The 23,025-nt window shown below is 47.7% G+C and overlaps 1 protein-coding gene across 1 annotated transcript in view; it reads left to right on the top strand.

The window, feature by feature from the left end:
• Positions 1 to 23,025, top strand: part of LOC142559656 (uncharacterized) — an 89,591-nt gene that overhangs the window by 17,422 nt on the left and 49,144 nt on the right. The window contains exon 3 of the mRNA XM_075671226.1: positions 3,961 to 4,012. Coding sequence (XP_075527341.1) covers positions 3,961 to 4,012 — 52 coding nt within the window. The remainder of the gene's footprint in view (positions 1 to 3,960; positions 4,013 to 23,025) is intronic.

The following is a 23,025-nucleotide window of genomic DNA, read 5'->3' on the forward strand; positions in this document are numbered from 1 at the left end:
TTGTCTAACAGAGCGAACAGAACGTTTCTTGCCTTGCAGAACCGTAGTGTGGTTCCGTCCTTTATATGCAGCCGTGCGGGTGGCCCCTTGATGAGTCCCAGGCCCTCCGTGAAAAGGTCAGCGTACTGCTCCATCACGGGTGCGGCTCCTTGGCTTTCCAGCTTCACTTCGGTTGACTGCGACGTGATCTGAAGAAGCGGTGCCCCTTTTATTTCGAGTTTCTGCAGTAAGTCACGGCCACAAAGGCTAGGGCCTTCGCAGTTTAACACTACGAGATTGCAGTCAACTGTCGCAGACTTCTAGGAAGCTTGCATTTGCCAAACGCCCAGCACTGGTAGCTTTCCAAGGTAACATGAAAGGGTTAGCGCAGCCTCACAAAACGTGGCCACTTATGACGATGAGCTTCGTATATTGCTTTAGGCACCACGCAGACAGGCGAACCGGTGTCGATTATCAGCTTCAGCGGAATTCCATTCCACGTGACAAGTTTCTGTATGGGCGGGACCAGACATACATTGCTTTTTACTGACCGTATTTGCAATGCATTGCTGCCGCTGTCTTCAATTTCAGCTGAACATTCGGTTATCGCCAAGGTTCGATGGGCGGGAACTGTTTGCGAGCATACTCGCGCCAAGTGACCTTGTCGCCCACATTTGTAACAGCGGCGCCTTCGCAGCGAGCACGCAATGGCTTGACACCCTTGTCTGCGACAGCAGCTACATTGTTGCTCTGACATTCTCGGTTCATTCCTTGATATTGCGGGTTCCCCTTTCCGCTGAAAGTTGAGCCCATCGATGGCGTCACCTTGACTGTTCATCTGTTGCGAACCTAGCTCTGGGGGGGGGGGGGGCAAGTACCCCCTTGACCCCCCCCTCCCCGGTAGACACGCCTATGAGAAACGGCATTTCGAATGAGACACTGCAAGATTCCCTTCACGTTATACTTGGTCTGGCAGAGAGTGTGGACTGTTGCAAAGATTTTGAGCCATGCAGATGAACAGTTTCTGTCGCGCTTCAACTCTGAAGTTCCATGTGGTCCAAGTGGAAGTGGAAGTTAATTCAAATGGGACTAGATTATTTGTGTAATACATTTGCTAAATCCCCAGCGTGAGAAGTATGAACTGGGACTCTACGCAATGCCTTTTTTCAGTCTTTGTTTTAGTCAAGCAGCTTTGTATAACGTGAAATTTGTGATTGTTTCATAGGACTTCTTGAACGTTGCACATTATTAAAATGATAAGCTCTGTAAATATATAAAAAGCGATGTGACGATGGCAAGGCGATGACTCACCAAAGGTCGGTGAGTGATTGTCTTGCCAACGTCAGGTTGATAATTCGTCGGTTTTCCATCCGTACTCCTGCTACAATTTTTCCCTATTTAAGCATTGTGTGTACGATCGCGTAATTGCGATTGCGACATACTTTTTATATGCAAGTACTTTATGATTATTGTAATTATTCTTTGTTTGTCTTACTAGTCATTACAGTGTATTTGCTCAAGCGTATCTTCCAGCTGTGCTATCCAAGCCTCGTCACAAGTCCGTAGAAGCACCTTTCACATCAAGGACATAAATGCGACATCCCACATTTTTATACGAACTGACGCCACTTGGCGGTCTCTGGGGTCTCCATATATGGGACTGCATATTGTTTGAGTCGTAAGGGAAGTCGTAAGGGAATACATCTACTTAGGGCAGGTAGTGATGGCGGATCCGGATCATGAGACGGAAATAATCAGAAGAATAAGAATGGGCTGGAGTGCGTTTGGCAGGCATTCCCAAATCATGAACAGCAGGTTGCCGTTATCCCTCAAGAAAAAAGTATATAATAGCTGTGTCTTACCAGTACTCACCTACGGGGCAGAAACCTGGAGGCTTACGAAAAGAGTTCTACTCAAATTGAGGACGACACAACGAGCTATGGAAAGAAGAATGATAGGTGTAACGTTAAGGGATAAGAAAAGAGCTGATTGGGTGAGGGAACAAACGCGAGTTAATGACATCTTAGTTGAAATCAAGAAAAAGAAATGGGTATGGGCAGGACATGTAATGAGGAGGGAAGATAACCGATGGTCATTAAGGGTTACGGACTGGATCCCAAGGGAAGGGAAGCGTAGCAGGGGGCGGCAGAAAGTCAGGTGGGCGGATGAGATTAGGAAGTTTGCAGGGACGGCATGGCCACAATTAGTACATGACCGGGGTTGTTGGAGAAGTATGAGAGAGGCCTTTGCCCTGCAGTGCGCGTAACCTGGCTGATGATGATGATATTGTTTGAGACAGCAAGACCAAACACTTCCCAATTAACGTCGGTGGCAAGCTAACAGTCGCTTCTTTGACGTACTGAAACCTGCTTTCATCGACGACACCACCGTTGATAGTTTTGGCATTGCTCCGTTTTGTCCTCTTCCCTCGCCATCACTTCCTCCAGACTCTCGATGTTGCAAGCGCGTTCACTGGCAAACACACTCCGTCTCTCGAATCGGCGGCCCCTGAGGCGAAGTCTGGCCACGAAGCGCCCGGTGTTGGCGAAAGAAGAGGAGGCAGAAGAGACGTGAGCTCTGCGTTCGAAAAAAGAAAAAAAAAAACAGTGTGAAGGGTTATCCCTGCAGGAAGGTCGTATCTTAGGTCTTTCCTACTCTCGCGACACCTTAAGTCTCTCTTAAATAACAGGGGTAATTGGAGATCGCAAGGAGAGGCCTTCGTCCTGCAGTGGACATAAAACAGGATGATGATGATGATGATGATGATGATGATGATGATGATGATGATGATGATGATGATGACGACGACGACGACGACGACGACGACGACGACGACGACGATGATGATGAAATAAGTTCAACTTGATTAGCACCAAAGGTCATGGGTTCGGCCCCCAACAGTATTCGTAGGTTTGACTCCCACCAAAGGTCGTGGGTGCGAGTCCCAACAATGCTCGTGGGTGGCACCGTCAATTTTGGTGCCATAACGCCGGATGGTCAATTTTTCGATAACGCCGGGCAGCGGATTTCGAAACGTATTTCCTGGCAACGAATGTTTCGACTGATGAGGCGCTTAAGGCTTTCGCCTTAATAAGAACATTTGCTAGCTTGTTTTTTACAGCGAAGCTGTATATATAGTTACCCTTCGACGGTGGTCGATGTTCGTCCATCTTCGCGTCGCGTCGACACGAAAAAATTTTCGTCTCCAGTTTCCAGCGAATACTCTGCGGCTCTCAGTATAATGTAGGTATCTTGGAAAAAATAAACTGAAATTGGTGGCTAAGATGACTATGTCATTACGGCGAGTTTCATTTACTTATCTTAATTAGTTAGTCCACAGTGAAGTTATAAACGTTACAGAATATCCTTCTGCTGTCAATACATGGCCGTCTACGGAGGAAGTATTATGGTTACAGAAAACGGCTGTAACTCTTGTTTTATCGAAACTATCCTGAAACGAATTATATGACAATTAGCCGCTTAGACGACTCCAATATTATGCCGTGTTTCATATACTCTTCACTATTACGTAGTTCACAGAGAAGTTGTAAATATTGTGGAATTCCCGTCTGCCATGCGGCGGTACTTGCAGACGTCTCTACTTCATAAAAGAATAAGAACAAATCACTCCACAGTCGAAACATGTATTCGTTGTCTGTGTCCTTCTATAGTAATAATAATAACAATAGCTGTATATACAAAGCTGCGTCGATGGAGGTAAAACACACCACAGCTTCGCTACGCGTCCGTTTCCGCAGAGTGGAAGGGCTGATGAATCTTTGATTGCACTTTATCTTGTTTTGCACGATTTTGGTCACGGTCGTTCGCTCTAGCAGATAGAAAATAATTCGTGTTTTTTTTTTGTGCCTGAGGACGTTGTCGATGATTTCTTACGAATAGTAGCTTGATTTCTACCTTCGCGCAAGAACACTCAGAATTTATCTGCCATTCCATTTTAATTCGCTAACCCTTCTATTTCAGTCGCTGTACGAGGAGGACGTCATGTTCACCGAGAATGTTGGCGACATCCTGTGTAAGTTACAACTTTTCCCGTACTTAAGACCTAACGGTGGTACAGCACTCGAAATCTCGAATGCCAATTGAATTGTCTTTCCTCTTTGATGTCCGATGCACTGAAAGCTTTGCAGGATAAAACAAAGAAATCACGTCATTAAAAACTTCCTTCTACTGAAAACAGATACCATTATAACCGCATAATTCAACAAAGTCTGGACATGGGACGCAAACTAAAGGCGATATTTGGCAGAAGTACTACATTTGCCTATTACAAAGTTGATCAAAGACAACGTGGAAACTTCTGTGGCTGTACTAGCAAATGCATTTAATTATTCATTGCTTCCTAGCGACCGGTAATCTTTTGGAGGCAACAGCTTGTCCTACATGCAGCAGCCGCCCTGCAAGTTTCTGCCGCCAGTTCTTGTGACCAGTGTCTGAATCTGAAGTTATTAAAGCCTAGTTTAAATAAGAGCCCACCCACAGATATGATGGGTCTTCAAATAAAACTGGTGAGATTCGCTACTGACTTGATCAAGCATTGATAAATATATATAAATCTTGTCTGTCATCTGCTATGTTTTCTCGTAATTTTCTACAGCAATTTACAACAAAGGTAGATAAGAGTTATATTACGAAATACCGTCCCATTTTCATTCTAGCACATCTTTTTCGAAGTCTTTCGAAAATAATTTTAATACGTTTAGTTCATTTAGTAGTCGCTACAGCATACTAATTGTCTCACAGTAAGACTTCATAAAGAACAAATCTACCAAGCTCGCACTGCTCACGCAAGAAAAAATAAATATTACTGGAAACGTTTGAAAGTCAGAACTTGGTCCTTGGCACCTTTCTGGATTTCACAAAAGCATTCGATATAGTAGCCTTGCTCACATGGTCTGGGGTTACCCCCTGGCGCCGCGGCCAGGGCCACCAAGGAAGAGTATTACCGAGCTCTGAGCAGTTCGGACCTTGAAGCACAGCTGTAGGCTGTCCACCGGACCCGCGACATGGCGGAGGGGCGTGGCCTCTCTGTCCCAACGTGAGAGCGGCCCACTGCGCGACAATCGAGTGCACCGACAGACCTCAACAAAGTTATTCATCCATCCATTCGATAATATTAACCACACCATAGTTCTTTAAAAAATTGTAGCAGATGTTACTCGGGAGAAATCTCTCTCACTTATTTCGTCGTACCTACCGCATCAGTCGTAGTTATGTCATGGTTAATTGTCAGTATTCTTCAGTCAAGCCGTTTAATTTAGGTGTTCCACCAGAAAATATTGTCACAGTTTGTAATGTTTGAAGAAGAGGACATGGATGGTGGCCTTGGAGACGATGAAGATTTTGGGCTATCGCTTCTCTACACATGTTGGCTCCGCCATTAAAAATGAACTTCTTGCTTCACGACGTTATCTTTCACCACGCGCACCTCGTCAGTTCTCACCGATCGCGGAATATACTTTCTCGCCAAATTCATCGAGGGCTTACATCGATCATGTGCTACTAAACACAAACTTACTGCCGCTTACCATCCTCAAACTAACCGTCACACCCAAGCCTGAACCGCACATTAACTGACATGCTAGCAATGTTTGTTTTCTCCGATCCTCGCGAGTGGGACACTGCTGCTCTACCTTTTGTCACGTTCGCTTACAATTCCTCGCGCCACGACACAGTTGGCTACTCACCCTTCTATCTCCTCTTCCGCCGTGAGTACACTCGGGATGTCATAGCGACAGCGACCCAAGCACGCCAGATTGCCCGCTTTCGTCTTTCTGCTTCACAGACACGCCAAAAGTGCCGTTACGACCAGCGCCATCACGACGTGCATTACGAACCAGGTGCTCTTGTGCTAGTCTGGTATCCAACTCGGCGTGTTGGTCTTTCGGAGAAACTCCTCCCGTGATACCACGGCTCTTACCGCATCTTTCGCCTGGTGAGCCCTGTCACCTACAAAGTGTCTCCTCTGGATGCCACCGTACCTTCACCTCTATCTGACAACATCCACGTCAGCCGCTTCAAACCGCACCCTTCTCGAGCCAGTGAGCCGCACCAATAAGGCGCTTTTTCCCCCGGGTGTGTTGTCACAGCATGTAATGTTGGAAGAAGAGCATGGCGGCCTTGGGGACGAAGGAGATACTGGGCTATCGCTTCTCTACTCATGTTGGCTCCTACATTAAAAGCCATCTGTAAATAGACGTGCGCTGCTTCCTTCCCATCAGAATGTTCTGACCCTCTTCTTCTTGCTATTTTCATTAACGGTATAGTCTTCACATTGATCATATCGCCAAGCGTCTGATATACGCTGACGACACTAGGCTATATTTCGCCGGCTTGGATGTGGCATGCCTCTCTTTTGGCGCAAGTGAAACGTTTCGTTGCATTCACGCGGGAGCAACAGATAACGAATTAAAGCTAAACATTAGTAAAACTAAGACCATGTTGTTTTACCGCGAAACGAATTCTGCGAACTCTCCTAAGTGGTGCTTAATGATCTGTAAATACAGGCTATACCAAGTTTGAAAACGTTTCGCATAATTTCCTGCGATAATTTTTTCTGTAATGCTCACAATATTTACCTATCTAAAAAAACTACCCGAAGTGTTTAGTATTATGCGTCTACATTGCTTTACGTTCTATGTTAGCGTTAATAATATTTGTACACTGCTCTATTATCATACACGCTAAACTATGGTTCACTAGTATGGGGAACAACAGAAGAAGATCTTAAGAAACTTCTTTCACTTTAGAAGCCTGCAATACGCCTAAAGTTTAAAGTGCCTTACCTAAACCAGATATGACATGTTCAATCAATTTAAGATTGTTAACGAACAACGTATGTGCAATTTCAGACTAACGCGACACTACAAGTAGGACCAAATGAGCAACCTTCTGAAATCACTGGCTAGGTTGAAAAAAAAATTCTCCTACGTACCACACACGCAATCCAAAAATATGGAAAATTGACAAATGCCGCACAGCCAACGGTAACCAAATGTTAAGGCACACATTAACGACCGTGCTAAATGAGTTAGACACAAATGACAGAGATGTAGAATTGATCTCCTTGAGTGTGCTACGAAGCATACAAGTATAACTCTCCACTGATTTACCTTTTGCTGGAATACTGATCGTACGTCTCCATTTCTTTCGGATTTGACCAAGTGACTACTTCGTAATATTTTTGTGTGATTTATAGATTTCCTCTTTGAATATATTTACCTCCTCTTTCTATTGCTTGGTAGTTTTCTGTAGCTCTGTCGCATGTCCGGCATATTTATTTTCTCCTGTACATGTATAGAGTTGATACCACTGAGTGCTATGCTTTGGCGTACGGACCTAGTAAAGCCTTCTAAAGCTTCTCAAGCTCCTGATTTGTGGTTCTATTGGGGGCTCCCAAAGCTAACCGGCCTACCGATCTTTGGTTAACCTCCAACCGCGACAAACTATCCGATTTGAAGCATATAATGGCAATTGCGAACGTTAGCGCTGGCACCATTACTCGTTCCCAGATTCCACGCGCCCTCTGTGGTAAACTTAAGGCCTATATTTGTCGCTACGCTACCAGAGACATTGCAAAGTGTCTATAAATCTTTAATTGCCCGCTAGTAGCACTATGTCGTTCACTTGCATCAGTCCGGGGACTTCTGTTGCAGCATTGATCCATTACGCAAGCAGGATAAACCAAACCTTAAATCACTGTTTTCCAGTAATTTTTCTATGCCCTTAACATAACGCGTGAACAACAATGGAGACGAAGGACACCTCTGCTTCAGACCTCGCTGAATTTCCACTACTTCATTATATTTTCTGCCTTCTCATACAATTTGTCCTCGGTTGTATCTATATATTTCCCTCAGCAGTTCCACGAAATTGTAATCTACGCCTTCGTGCATGACAATATCCAATATCAATTTCCTATCTAAGTTGTCGTAAGCTCCTTTAATATATAGAAATGCTATCCATAAATGCATATTCTAAGCTACTGAAATCTCTACCCACTAAGTTAGTAGAAACACATTATTATTTAAACGTCTGCGTAGTCTGAACATATCCTGTAGTTCCCCTTGTACATCATTTTTCCGACCAACTTCGACCGTTCTAAATTTATGGCTTGCATTGCCATTCTAGATATCACCGACATTACCGCAACCGACCTGTACGAGCTCGTTCTGTCCTTATCACCTTTGCCTTTGTAGATGAGGTTCATCTTGGTTTCACACCATCCGACCGTAATTCTCTTCCTTCTAAAGACTCGCTCTGTGGCATTAGCCAGCACTGCCTTGCTCTATGGGCCGAGGTTTTTGATTAGATGTGTTGGGATTTCATCGGGTCCTGAGGCCTTTGTTATTAGGTACATTTTCTTCCTCTTTTTTTCAGTAAAAGTTTTCTATGCTGAGTTTTGATCTCTCGGGCTTCTCTGTCGCTGCGGAATCTGTTTGAGCCTGAACTACGTTCTATTTTGTACCTGCGTTATCCCTAATAGCATTCCTGATGTACCGCAGCGTGTGTCCTTCGAAGATGTTACCATCCTCATCCCTTATAACCATCTTCGAATTTTTTAGTTGGAGCTCTGAGGGCTCTTACATGGTTCCATAATCCTTTTGGTGTGCCTTTGTCTCCTTTGCGAATGTTGTGCATCCAACGTTCACTTGTGCAACGAATTTCCCTTGCACGACCTATCTCACCACACCTTACTTTTCTATGTATTTGTTCCACCGAAGAAGCACCTCTAATTCGTACAATCCCAACTTTCTGGCCTCTCGATGAAGCGTTGACGCCTCCTTACGCTCTTCTATGGTTTTATTTCCATGTTCCACCACTTACGTGATTCCCGCTTTCCAATCCAACAATTTTACAGTGAAGCTGTATATGACCAGGATCCCGAGATTTCTTTGTCTCCGCAGCCTAAAAGTCGACCGGTCACAGCGAGAGGTACGCGCCGCGTGCGCCTCTGGTTTCCTTGCAGTACCACGAGATGGCGCTCGCCTCTGCGTATCCGGTGCAGCGGGCGCGGGCCATGCGGGAGAAATAAAAAAAAACCAGAAAGCTCGCCTTCGTGCATAGCGTTTGCCGCAAGCGTTTCCTGGTAAAGATTACGGTCGCATAAGTTGCAGTTGCCCGGAAGTGGCAACTGTAGCCAGGGGCGTAGCCGGGGATGGGGGGAGGAGCCTATGGGGCTTCGTCAGCCCCCCCCCCCCCCCCGAATTTGTTGCGTGCTGTGCATGCACCGCCGACCAAAGCAACCCCCTGCACCGGAAATCATTCTGGATTCTGTCTATAATGTCTTTTTCACGCTCGAAAAGACATTTCACCGCAAACATTCCGAAATCGCGCTGGATTTTGCGGCAACGCCCATGCACCGGGAGTCACATAACGCAAGGAGCCCCATCCGACCACAAAGTTTCAAGGGCATTTTGGTGGTGAACGGGCTCGTCGCGGCATCTCGCGGAGGCCACGGAATCTATGGAGCGCATGGATTTCAATTCCGAAACTTTATTCGTATAAAGTTCTAAAACTTTTGATGTGAAAGGTGCATTGACATCGCCAAGGTTGTGCTTCAGATTTTCAATTCTCTAACTTTAGGGTTTGATGTTGTTATAAACATTTGACGGCAAAGGTGCATTGACTTTTCTAAAGTCGTACATCGGATCATACAACGAGACAAGCCAAATCAGCACACTATCAGACAAGTTGACAAAGCATGCACTGAGGTCCGATGAGACGAAGCGTTGTGGTGGTTCATTTGTGCCGTCGTGTCACAGAAAAAAATGCCATCATTTTTTTCATCTACGCCAAGGCATCCATCTCAAGACACTAAAGCCAGTAAAGATAACTACGTTCTTATTTATTTTTTCTACTTTGACTTTTAATCGCGAGGATGCATTGAGCATCCTCATTTTTTTTTCTCGCTACCCTACCCGCGGGCTGCCAGAGCCAGCCAGAGTGCATGCGTTTTTCTCCTGTTAACCCTAACACCGCGCGGCGCACTTCGGTGCGCGTTCAGTCTTCTCTGTCCTAGTGGAAGTGGATTTTCACCTGACAGAGTTTTGGACGCTTTCCAGCTAGCAGACGACAAACAAATAACTGGTCGCTCACCGCCATCACAGTGGGGACTCGACGGATTGCAACGCGTTCACTTGAGCGCAACCTCTCCGGAAAGTCTTGTCTCGCGGGTGTAGGATACCGAACAGTACGCGTATGGGTTGCACCAAGCGTCAAGTGCACCAAGCGTCTCACGTTTTCTTCAATATTCCTTCGTTAGCCACATTAGGTGCCCAAAATAGTCCTCTGATTGTGGCCAACATGCTTTCCTTGGCGGTTTTATTTTTTTCTCATTTCGGTGCCCCCGCCTCACTGTAGCGGGGCAGCGAAATGTCGCATGGTGAAAGTTCGATTTGTTACTTCTTCTTTTGCGGAAAGTAATGGGCCACGGGACCATTGAGTTGCCTGGATACTCTTATTATATTATTGCGATACAATTATATGGACACTCCAGGCGTATTCCTGCCGTCACCGTCGCCCTCATGTTCCGTTAAATGCAAAGCGCGATTGGATTGGATTGGGAAAACGCTTATTGAGCCTGCAGTATAGCGCGCAGGCGCACTTCGGACGTGGCCTACATCGTCATCGTAGCGGGTGCTCTGCGAGGATCCCCACTCGCCGTTGCCGGCTCGCCAGGCTCCTTTCGGACGTGGCCTACATCGTCATCGTAGCGGTTGCTCTGCGAGGATCCCCACTCGCCGTTGCCGGCTCGCCAGGCTCCTGCCTAGCCAGCGCCTCGATGACCTGCTAGACGGCCTGGAGTTGTTTCAACGCGATAGCGTTAAGGAGCTCGTGTCGCAGAAAAGCCGGTGTCGTCGGCGTCGGTGTCGGCGTCGGCGTCCGCGGCGTTGGCCGTGAGCGATAAATCACGGCAGGCACTTCATAAATAAAAAGCAACTTCCAAGATGGGATGGGTGGGAATCGAACCAGGGCCTCCGGAGTGTGAGACGGAGACGTTACCACTGAGCCACGAGTTTTTTTTCCTTTATTACCGGCTTGGCAAGTACGTACAAATATTGTCAAATAAAACCGAATGTTAAAACGTCTATTCGTTACTAAGACTGACGTGTCATGTTAAAATGGCTTCATCGAAGCCAAACTGTCCAACACTGAAAGCCAATTTGGCGGATCACTCAGCAGTTTCAACATTTCGCTTGTATAATTAACTTTCTCAGTAAAATAACACATTGCTGACCTTGCATCAACATCAGCATTGCGTACAGCCATACGAGTTCGCCACACACTTTGCATACACAATAGCATCAACATGTCCACCGGCACACCGCCAGGTTCAGCACATGGCAAAAACCTTATTCCGAACGCAGTGATAGGAAGCTCCTTTTTTAATGTTCTTTGCAGGATGTCCCAAAGAAAGCGGGCATCGTGGCAGTCAAGAAAAATATGTTCGACAGTTTCTTCCTTGTTACATATAAGACCGTTGTCTGACCATGGGACAAACAAGCCCTTGCTTCTTAGCCATGGCTTAACAGGCAGTGTGCCGGTATGCAGTTTGAAAAAGAATGATTTTGTGTTAGCTCGTACAGGCATATTATTGACTCGCTTGAAAACATCTCGTTCAGGCCCTAAGTAATTGTCACAGACCGGCGCCAACCATGTTATATGTATATTTCTTTAGAGTGCGTTTTCGGGCATACCGTTCCGAGGCTACGGGAAGAGGCCGCGAGAGAGGGCGGAGAGGACTGCCCAGGGTCGAGGGGCATCTGGAGACGGTCGGCTTTGTGAGCCGCGCAAGCGGCTGTTCTTCGGAGGCGGCTTCGCTGTCCCCTTCGACAGGAGTCGGGGCTTGGCCGCGGTGTAAGATTACCAGAGTGGAGCAGGCAGAGCGCACGGTGAAGAGAGTTGTGCGCCCTGTGTCCACCCACTGTTCGGTCGCTTCCGCTGGTCGGGATCGCGGAGACGGCCGGGCCATAAATCGACAGTGCGCATGCTGTCTTCGGTGGCGCCGAGGAAAAAAAAACGCCCGTAAATAACCGCTGGGCACAGCGCTGTCTTTAACCAGCGTCTTCGCTCCGCCAGCTCGTTAGCAGTTCGGTGGGAAGGGACACAGTCGGTTGGAAAGAGGCAGCGAAGAAGGTTGTGTGAGTCTTTGCGGCGTGCGGGGCCGAATTCCTGACGGCGAGGCGCGCGCTTCATCGCACCGGGCCCGCCGTCTTCGAGCCATCGCCGCAACGACTGCCACATGAGCCGTCCCCGTTCTTCGCCGCGCTCCGATATGGTCTGTCCGCCGGCTTGTCCTCTTCTTCTTTGTTCTGTTAACTCTCAATGACTCCTGTGCCTCTAAACTCCTTTGTTTACTGTTGTTGTAACCCTGCCTGATTATTGTATGTTCTGGTCGTGTTTCGAATTGTGTGTGCTTCTCGCCAATTCTGTTCGTTCCTACTTTGAATCCTTTGTTCTCTTACTGACCTTGATCAGTTTTGTGTATGATTAAATGCTTGTTGTCCCCTTTCAACGAGTTGCTTCGTGATTGCCGACGCACCGATACACGGGCGCCTTGCTCGGGCTGACCAACCCTGAATAAATAAATGTTGCACAAAGACCACTCGCTTGTAGGCCGGGGCGAAGCGTAAAGCGGACCCCTGTGCTCCGTCGGCTTGCGCCTGGCAGCCGGATCGGCGAGCGAGGTGCAAGTTTTTGTGACAATAATTGGCGTCCGCGACAGGACTTGGTCAGCCGCGTGTCGGTGCTGAGGATACGAAGGGATTCGTTTGAGGGGTCGTGCTAGTGGCAAGAAGTCCACTGTTTCGTTGAGCACGATGGCAGAGGCAGAGTTTGATAAACTCGTTGATCAGGGACGGAGCTTCGGCTTCGAAGGTAAAGAATTGTTTTCTTGGATAGAGCAAGAGAGAGCTAGACGTCGAGAAGAGCGCAATGCAGAACGCACTTGGCGGAGGGAAGAAGCTGAACGCGAAAAGACTATGAGAGAGGAAGAGTCCACCTTAAGAATGGCCATGCTTGAAAAAGAAAAGGAGGTGTTGTTGCTGAGGCAGCAACTCGGCAGTTCCTCGGAAACGGACTCTAGGTCCGGGTCGGAAGAGAGGGGGGCTATGCCGCGAAGCAAAGTGAACCCGCACAAAGTTATGCCTGTGTTCAATGAGCAACGTGATGACCTCGACGCGTATTTGATGCGTTTTGAGCGTGTGGCTCGAGGTCAAGGTTGGCCACAAGACCAGTGGTCCACGGCATTGAGCCTGTGTTTGAGCGGTGAGGCACTGAGCGTTTTCAGCAGGATGTCAGCGCCAGATTGCACGGATTATGATAAGTTAAAGCAAGCATTGATGCTACGTTTTAGAATGACCGAGGAAGGGTTTAGAGAAAAGTTTAAGGGTGCATCCCCCATGAACGGGGAAACGTGCTCCCAGTTTGTTACTCGGCTCACGAATTTCCTTGAGCGGTGGGTCGAGCTGTCCAACACCAAGAAGGAATACAATGATCTGTTCGAGCTGATGGTGAAGGACCAGTTCCTTTCAAGCTGCGCGGCACCACTGGAACTCTTCCTAAAAGAGAAAAAAGATGCTACTCTTCAAGAAATGATAGAAAGAGCGGAGCATTACGTAGACGCTCATGGATGGCCGAATTTCGCAAGACGTCCAGCTGCGAGGAAAGAGCCGTCAGCTACAACAGATGCGGAACAAAGAGCTGAAAGGAAAGACAGGAGCCAGTCAGCTGTGCAGGTGAGGGATCAGGAAGTGCAGAAATGCTTCCTTTGCTCTCGTATCGGCCATCGAGCCGAAAACTGTCGCGTAGACAAAGCGGAGGGTAACAACCAACCTCTGAAATGTTTCAATTGTGGCAAAAGCGGCCACACTAGTTGGAAGTGTTGGCAGAAGGGTCCAAGCAAGCCACAAGGCAAGGCAGAAGAATCGGCGTCGTTGTGCATTGAGAACGGATACGTTGAGCTGAAGAATGGGGAAAAGGTCCCGGTCGTTGGCGTGGGCCTGACAGATGAGCCCGTGAATGTTAATGAGAAACTTCCAGTAGTCACCGGGGTGGTTGGTAACCAAAGGGTTCGGGTGCTTAGAGACACTGGATGCAACACAGTGATAGTAAGGAGGAGTCTGGTCAATGATGGTGACCTCATAGGGTCCAACTCTCCCGTGTACCTCCTCGATCGGTCGGTTCTCCTGCTTCCAGAGGCTTGGATCAGCGTGGACACACCTTATTTCAAGGGCCGCCTTCGGGCGAAGTGTATGAAGGATCCCCTTTATGACCTGGTACTCGGCAACGTTGAAGGAGTTAGAAATGCCGCCGATCCGGATCTCGACTGGAGATTGGAGACGATGGCCGCGACTGTGCCCTTCTCGAAAGAAGTACAACCGTCAACGAGTATTAGCGCTGAGCAGGAGTGCGACACTGCTGGAAACGAGCGCTCGGCTATTGCAGACTCGGATGGGGACCAGGCAAACGCCGTAGTGACGAGATCGCAAGCCCGTGAGAAAAGACCGTTAAGAGGCCTTCGGGTGTCGGAGGATTCAGATAACGTAAGCCGGGAAGACCTAATCGAGGAGCAGACTATAGGAGTCGGATAGACTAATTCGCGGAGGCGTGTTGTTATCACTGTATAATGATGTTTGTTTTTCTCAACGTCAGGGCTTCTATGTATTCATGCCACTGACGATCTCATGCAGTATTCTTTATTATGTTCTTCCATGTGTTCTGTATGGAGGCATTAGGTCTAGCTTTGTGCAGCTATGATAATTACGATGTGGTTGCTGTCTTTGTGCCGTGCGTTATCATGTGCTTCTTAGTATGGACAATACTGTGGACTTCGCGAGTGCAGTGGGTGCGCGTCAGCTGACAGTGCCAGAGAACTGACAGTGCCCATGAGACTGGGTCCAGATCCTCATGCCATTGGAATTGGACTATATATATATATATATATATTTTTTGGACAATGCAACCGTGAAGTGTGCATATCCACCTGTTTGTCCGTAGATTCTACACTAGTTTTGAGAGTACATTCCTGCTCTGACGTTCGACGCTCACAGGTTTCTTGTTGTTATTGTGTGTGATTTGTCGCTGGCCTGTGGCTAGTAAAATATTACTCTGTAATATTCTTGAGCGGGGAGCAGTGTCACAGACCGGCGCCAACCATGTTATATGTATATTTCTTTAGAGTGCGTTTTCGGGCATACCGTTCCGAGGCTACGGGAAGAGGCCGCGAGAGAGGGCGGAGAGGACTGCCCAGGGTCGAGGGGCATCTGGAGACGGTCGGCTTTGTGAGCCGCGCAAGCGGCTGTTCTTCGGAGGCGGCTTCGCTGTCCCCTTCGACAGGAGTCGGGGCTTGGCCGCGGTGTAAGATTACCAGAGTGGAGCAGGCAGAGCGCACGGTGAAGAGAGTTGTGCGCCCTGTGTCCACCCACTGTTCGGTCGCTTCCGCTGGTCGGGATCGCGGAGACGGCCGGGCCATAAATCGACAGTGCGCATGCTGTCTTCGGTGGCGCCGAGGAAAAAAAAACGCCCGTAAATAACCGCTGGGCACAGCGCTGTCTTTAACCAGCGTCTTCGCTCCGCCAGCTCGTTAGCAGTTCGGTGGGAAGGGACACAGTCGGTTGGAAAGAGGCAGCGAAGAAGGTTGTGTGAGTCTTTGCGGCGTGCGGGGCCGAATTCCTGACGGCGAGGCGCGCGCTTCATCGCACCGGGCCCGCCGTCTTCGAGCCATCGCCGCAACGACTGCCACATGAGCCGTCCCCGTTCTTCGCCGCGCTCCGATATGGTCTGTCCGCCGGCTTGTCCTCTTCTTCTTTGTTCTGTTAACTCTCAATGACTCCTGTGCCTCTAAACTCCTTTGTTTACTGTTGTTGTAACCCTGCCTGATTATTGTATGTTCTGGTCGTGTTTCGAATTGTGTGTGCTTCTCGCCAATTCTGTTCGTTCCTACTTTGAATCCTTTGTTCTCTTACTGACCTTGATCAGTTTTGTGTATGATTAAATGCTTGTTGTCCCCTTTCAACGAGTTGCTTCGTGATTGCCGACGCACCGATACACGGGCGCCTTGCTCGGGCTGACCAACCCTGAATAAATAAATGTTGCACAAAGACCACTCGCTTGTAGGCCGGGGCGAAGCGTAAAGCGGACCCCTGTGCTCCGTCGGCTTGCGCCTGGCAGCCGGATCGGCGAGCGAGGTGTAAGTTTTTGTGACAGTAATACATAGAACGATACACTGGTGTAGGTACAAACACTTCAACAAGATCCTTATACAATTGTTTTCGTGAGACTGCAAACAAGTAGTCTTTCGAAAAACGAGCGTTCAGAAGACGTATCGCCATGGAAACTTCACGCAGATAGCCCTTTAGTGCCATCGGTTTGCTTGCGTGCGACGATACAACAAAATCGGGCAAAGCATCGCGCAATCTCACTTGGATTACCGTCCGCAGAAACCCATCGCTTTGGTCGCGGAAGAAAACAAATCTGGATACAAGTTGCTTGAAAAACAAATGCGTTAAACCAAGTCCCCCATCGCGCAATGTGTGAAACAAATTACTTCTGCTCGTGCGTTCCCACACCGATCCCCAAATAAACTCTGCAAACACTCTGTGTATTTTTTTTAATTGAAGATCGGCTCATGCATAGCACCTGCAGGACGTAGAACACTTTAGCTACTAAAAAGACATTACATACTTTGGCCCTAGCAAACATCGAAAAGTTGTGGCCTCCCCATTTGTTCGTTTGCTCTTTCATTCCGTCTCTCTCGTTCGTCCAGTATTCGATTGGCTCACGGTAGGCACTGAGCGGAACCCCAAGATAAGTGCCGGGTAATACACTCCACTGCATTTTGCAAGACTTCTGGTGCATCTGACCAATTCCCGTGCCAAAGCCCTAAACATTTTGACCAACTTATGGCACTACCAGAAGCATTGCAAAAAGCTTCAGCTTCTCTCACAGCTTCTGCAATGCTCTGTTTATCGCGACAGAACACTGCTATGTCGTCGGCATAAGCTAAAACTTTTATTTCTCTACCAAAGAATGTGTACCCGCGACTATTATGGCTATGTAGTAACTTTAAACAGAAAGGTTCTAAATAAAGTGCAAAGAGCAAGGCCGAGGTCGGACAGCCTTGCTTGATGCTAGACATTACTGCAATCCGCCTGCTCAGTTTGTTGTTAATAATTAAGTTTGTGGTACAACCATCATACATCATTTTTACCCCGTCCAAAATGACTGATCCGACATTAACATAATCAAGAAGCATAAGCAGGATTTCGTGGGACACCCTGTCAAAAGCTTTGGCCAAATCTAGTTGTAGCATAGCTACATGATCTCCCATCGTATCGCAACATTCAAGTATGCTTCGCGCTATATGTATATTTGTGAATATAGTCCTGCCTTTTATACCGCATGTCTGATGTGTACCTACTAGGGATTTGACTACACTTTGAAGGCGATGGGCGAGCACCTTCATAAATACTTTATAATCAATATTTGCTAAGCTTATTGGCCGGTAGGCCTCTACGGATTGAAGTTTAATGTGGTCTGTTGATTTAGGTATCAGTACTACGTGTGTCTGTCGGAAAGAAGGAGGCGTCCATTTTTGTTCGTAACACTTGGTTATGACGCGGTGCAGAGCCTCAGCCATTTCAACCTTGAAAATTTTATATATTGCTGCCCCAAGTCCGTCCGGTCCAGGCGATTTCCTTAAACTAAGGTCATCTATAGCCTTTTCAATTTCTGCTACAGAAATCGGCCTCTCAAGGGCATCCTTAAGTTCACCATCAATTTTCGGCATAAGAGGCAAATATTCACTCTTAAACGCAGAGATCTCGCTTGTCCTCTTGCTTAGCAGCGTGCTATAGTAGTCAACGAAGGCACGTTCTATCATTTCCCCGTCATTTGTAAGCTGCCCTTGATAAACGATTTCTTTTACTTCCTTGGTCATAGCGTACCTCTTCTCTTCACTTAAAGCTCGCTTGGTGGGCGTTTCACCCAGCCATACACGTTCAGCGCGTGCTCTTAAAACCGCGCCACGATATCTCTCTTCATCAATCACTTCAACTTTCACTTTAAGTTCTTTAATATCATGTGCAAATATACCAGCCCCACCGCTTTCCATGTTCAACAGGTATGCTAACGTGCATTGTAGTTGCTTTTCTTCTTGCTTTTGTTTCTGCCGCAACACGCATGCTCTCTCTAAAGCAATTGTTTTCGCTTCGGTTTTGAACATCTCCCAAGCTCCTACAACATTTCTTGCATCCTCAAGGAGAACAGCGTCTAATTTCTCTTTTATTCTGTTAAGAAATACTTCATCTTGCATAAGGTTGTCGTTAAGTTTCCATAGGTGCCAATTAAATTTCTGTTCTTTCTTTTTCGTACCTATCGTAACCGTTACCAAACAATGATCAGTGAAACTGATACATTCTACACCATATTCAGAAAGTAGTGGAACTAAGTGAACAGGAACATAGATGCGGTCTAACCTTGAGTGGCTGTCTCCTTGAAAATGCGTATATTGCACATGACTGTAAGAACCAAGAACACTCCCAACATCCTCTAGATCAACATCACACAAAATTTCATGCAGAAGTGCGGCACTTTTATCTTGGCTAAGTTGCTTTTTCGATCGATCTATCGGCCGGCATACACAATTGAAGTCGCCAAACATTAGAACGTGTCTTTCACACCGCAAGAAAGACCTCAGATAAACGAAAAATTGTTCACGTTCTCGAGCATTATTAGGGGCGTATACACAAACCGCCCGCCACAGCAATCCAGAAAAAGAAAAATCACAAATAAGCAAACGCCCTCCTTCACATGAAGTAACTTGTTGCTCTATTATCCCAATGCTATTTCTAATAAACAAAAGGCAGCCCCCAGAAGTACCACTCGCGTGGCAAACGCATACATTGTACTTATTTCTGAAAATTTCAACCAATCGAGCCGTTTTTTCTTCAGATTCAATTTTTGTTTCTTGGACAGCCATCAAATCACTGAGCCACGAGTTCGATGCTTCAAAGCGGTACAAAATCGCCTCTAGTGAACGCGGTGTTGCCTTAGAAACGAACTGTTTCTAATGCTCAGGCGTGCGTCGCTTGCTCAGGCGCACATTTCGTTGTCGCGCCGAACGCTGCGTTTCTCGACGCTCACCGCGTCCGATGCGGGGCGCGTAGTCGCTGCGCCGTAGCTCATTGTCTTACACCCCTTGTGGGTCGACGGGAACGCTGTCGCGTTCCACTCTTGAAGGCGAAGCTTAAGCGTCCTCCAATTTTTTCTTGGTCGTCGCTCCGCGTTGCTTCCTCGAGCTGCGGCGGTAACATCGTGACCACGCGTCGCATGCTGTATATGCGAGTGATAGCGTAAGGGGGGCGGGGGTGGGGGGAATGGGCGAACCGAGAGAGAAGGAGATTCTTGAGTATGGGAAGGAAAGGTTGGGGTAAAGTGCAGCGCAGTAACTGTCTCTCAGCAGAGGACACCTCAACCGCGCTGCACAGGGGGTAGGGAATGAAAGTAGGGGGAGAGAAGGAGCACCAGAAACAGCAGCACGCCGCGGAAATGTGATGGAGCTAAAGGCGGTCGGCGAGGCCGACAGCCTCGGCGAATGTCAGGAGCGCACGTAGAAGTGTCCTGTGGCGTGAAGGGCAGCCCGAGGGGTGCAGGAGTTCAGTCACGGTGTCGCACGGCAGGCCGTGCCCACGGTAAACACGGGCAAGGGACGCGCGCGCGAGCGAAAAGTTGGGGCACTCACATAGCAGGTGCTCGAGTGTCTCGATCGCGCCGCAGTCGCGGCAAAGGGGAGAGGGGGCTCCACGCAGTCGATGCAGCCGCTCGGCGGGCCACACAGAACCGGTGCGAAGGGCGAGGAGGAAGGCGCGCTCGCGCCTAGTGAATCCGGTCTGCGGGAGACGACGCGGTGGGCGCCCCTGCGCAACTCGGTCGTCGGGATGGCGGAGCGCGAGCTCCCGTCTGAAGTGGAGAATGGGCGAACCGACGATGGTGGCTCAGTCACAGAACACCTATACAAACTTAGAGAAGGGAAACTGTACCTTCCACAGTGCTACGGAAATAAGCGTAGCGGTGGCGTCGTGAACTAAAGTATGTGACCACGGGTGGCGCTGTACAACAGGAAACGGAAACGGGGTTTTGCACAGTATGGTCGCTTGACCTACTGGGTTCTGGCTGATGCGCATCGATCGTGCTCCCGCCAGTTAGGTTGCTGTGTGGCAAACGTAGCGCCTACATATGTATGTAGGCGCTACGTTTGCCACACAGCAACCAAACTGGCGGGAGCACGATCAAGGCGCAGCAGAATATATGTAGCGCTGAGTCATATCGAGTTAAGGCACACTCTGAACTGACTTTTAAGGGCATCCCGAGCGGTTTTTCATTTATTACGCCGCCGTTACCCCGAGTTGTGCCGCCGCGCTCCAGCTGTTGCATTTCGTGTAGGGCTACTGACAGAGTGCGGTTTCCAGGTGGCACGATGGCCTCGACTGGAATAAACGCACACACCAAAGATTGAGTAAGCTTGAAAATATTTTATTTGCATTTTACAAGTACAACAAAAAGCACACGTCTACGGATTCACACAAACGCGGTTACATAGTCAAGAACATAGTCAAGAAATGGCTCATTAATAAGGGTAGCACAGACGCACAAAAAAGAAGACCTAAGCTACAAGACGTACAGTCGGCTGCTAAACATAACTTCCCTGTCACCGCGTGTCACTTTTATACAGCATCTTTAGAGCACTACCAGGCCGGGTAATTCGGCGAAAAGAACGCAACAGCTTACGGCCGTCAGCTGCCTCTTCCTTACGGGTGTCATAATTATCCTAATCTCCGCATCAACGTCGTGCAAGTCCGCATACAGGTATCTGTATCTGAACCACATGTGCCAGCTTAATACATGTGTAGTGAAATTATGATAACCACTGCGTCTTATCAAACGTATTGGTTTTGCAAATGCGCATTACAGCTGACGGAACGACATACTGTAAGTGAAGCACAAGAGAACAAGGACAAAAGGAGGATGCAACACTTGAAGAAGAAGTGAAGAATTAGTAGGCGTACAGCAAACAAGCGATGACGGAGAACACACAATGATGCATCGGGTGTTCTGTGACATCGGTTTGCGTACTTACGGTGTTATGGAGATCAACGGCATAAAAACGTACCTTCAAGCGTATTCCGTCAACCTCCGCCGCATTCATTATGATAATCAACGCCTAAACAAAATGAGGCACTATTTTTTGCCAAGAGTAGATCTCTTTACAGCAAGTCTGTGTAATGACTCGCAGACGAAACCAGCATGCTTTCGAAAATCTTTTACCGCCGTAGTATTCGAACGCCAACGGCCAGGAAACACATCGATACCAATAGGCTGTCGGCAGTCGGTGGTTAATCAAGTACAAAAACCTTGACGCTATGACTAAAAAGCAGCTTCAACAATCAAATTAAAAAAAAATCAACTGCCTATTTGCCTGAGGTAAAAAAACATCCTTAGACACCTCGATTGTTCATGTCAATGGTTTGTGTAAATTAAAAAAATCAGCATGTTCAGCGCCCCTAGCAGAGAAAGCACCAATTAAAGTATTCGACCAAATTACAGTAGCTCCACTTGCGCGCTTAAGCTGAAACGCGCCTCGATTGATTTTTCGCCCTCTGTGGCCATTTGTTGAACTTGAGAGTGTGCGGGGCCTGGCTCAGTCTTGTGTGTGCAAGGGAGAAAAGTGGGGAGGAAACGCGCCGCCTTCCGTCGCGCGCGATACATCGGGGGAGTGGCGGGAAGGGGGCAGGTCCTAGGATTCTGTGATCTGTGAATCTGCGAATGCGCAACATGTTTATTTTCCTTGTTTGACGCATTACAAGCAGTGACTTTTTCTTAGAGGCGTAGATTGATTGGAGACTTATACGCGTATTTAAATATCTTGTTGCGAGGTTTTGCGTATACGTGCAGTGAACTTTGTTTCATGTGACACTTTTTTTGCCCTTTATCAAGCTGTATCTTCGCATTTGTATATTCCATTGTATCTTCGCATTTCTAGTGTACGAGGGTGAGTCAAATGAAATTGACCCAACCAATCCCGCGCAATAATAGAAGAAGAAGAAGAAGAAGAAGTTTATTTACCACATAAGTACACTGATATATACAAAGCGGTAGGGATGGCAGGATAAAAGCTGCATAACGGCAGCTTGACTAGTCCCACCTCCCCATGAACAACAGGCAGCAACATGGCAAGATATTCGTAGTACATTCTTGTGGCAAGGTCAATATATACATATTCACAGACGCATATATATACACACATTTATACATATATATATATATATATATATATATATATATATATATATATATATATAAATATATATATATATATTTTTATATATATATATATATATATATATATATATATATATATATATATATATATATATATACATATATATACATACACACATGCATATACACATACATGTTGTTACGTTTCGCCTACGACGCGCGGTTTAGCCGGCGCGACTGCAACAAAGCGGCAGACATTTTGGCCCGTTCGGCGTCGCCGCTACGCCTCCCCGCCAAGCGCGTCCAGGCATGTTCCGATGCCACGTGTCTTCATGTGCGTGTGTGAGTGTATGTGCCATTGTGCCCGACCGGCGGCGATACGACAGTAGGAGTCACCTTCTCCTCCCCATTGTGCCCGACCGGCGGCGATACGACAGTGTGAGTCACCTTCTCCTCCCCATTGTGCCCGACCGGCGGCGATACGACAGTAGGGGTCACCTTCTCCTCCTTGTGCCCGACCGGCGGCGATACGACAGTAGGGGTCACCTTCTCCTCCTTGTGCCCGACCGGCGGCGATACGACAGTAGGAGTCACCTTCTCCTCCCCATTGTGCCCGACCGGCGGCGATACGACAGTGTGAGTCACCTTCTCCGGCGACACGACAGTATGCGTCACCTTATCCCATTGTACAATCACGTGCTCGTCTATTGAGGGGTTCCTTCTTGCCCTCAACTGCGAGAGTATAAA

The sequence above is a fragment of the Dermacentor variabilis genome, chromosome 10 (assembly GCF_050947875.1).
Source record: "Dermacentor variabilis isolate Ectoservices chromosome 10, ASM5094787v1, whole genome shotgun sequence".
NCBI classification, from domain to species: Eukaryota; Metazoa; Arthropoda; class Arachnida; order Ixodida; family Ixodidae; genus Dermacentor; species Dermacentor variabilis.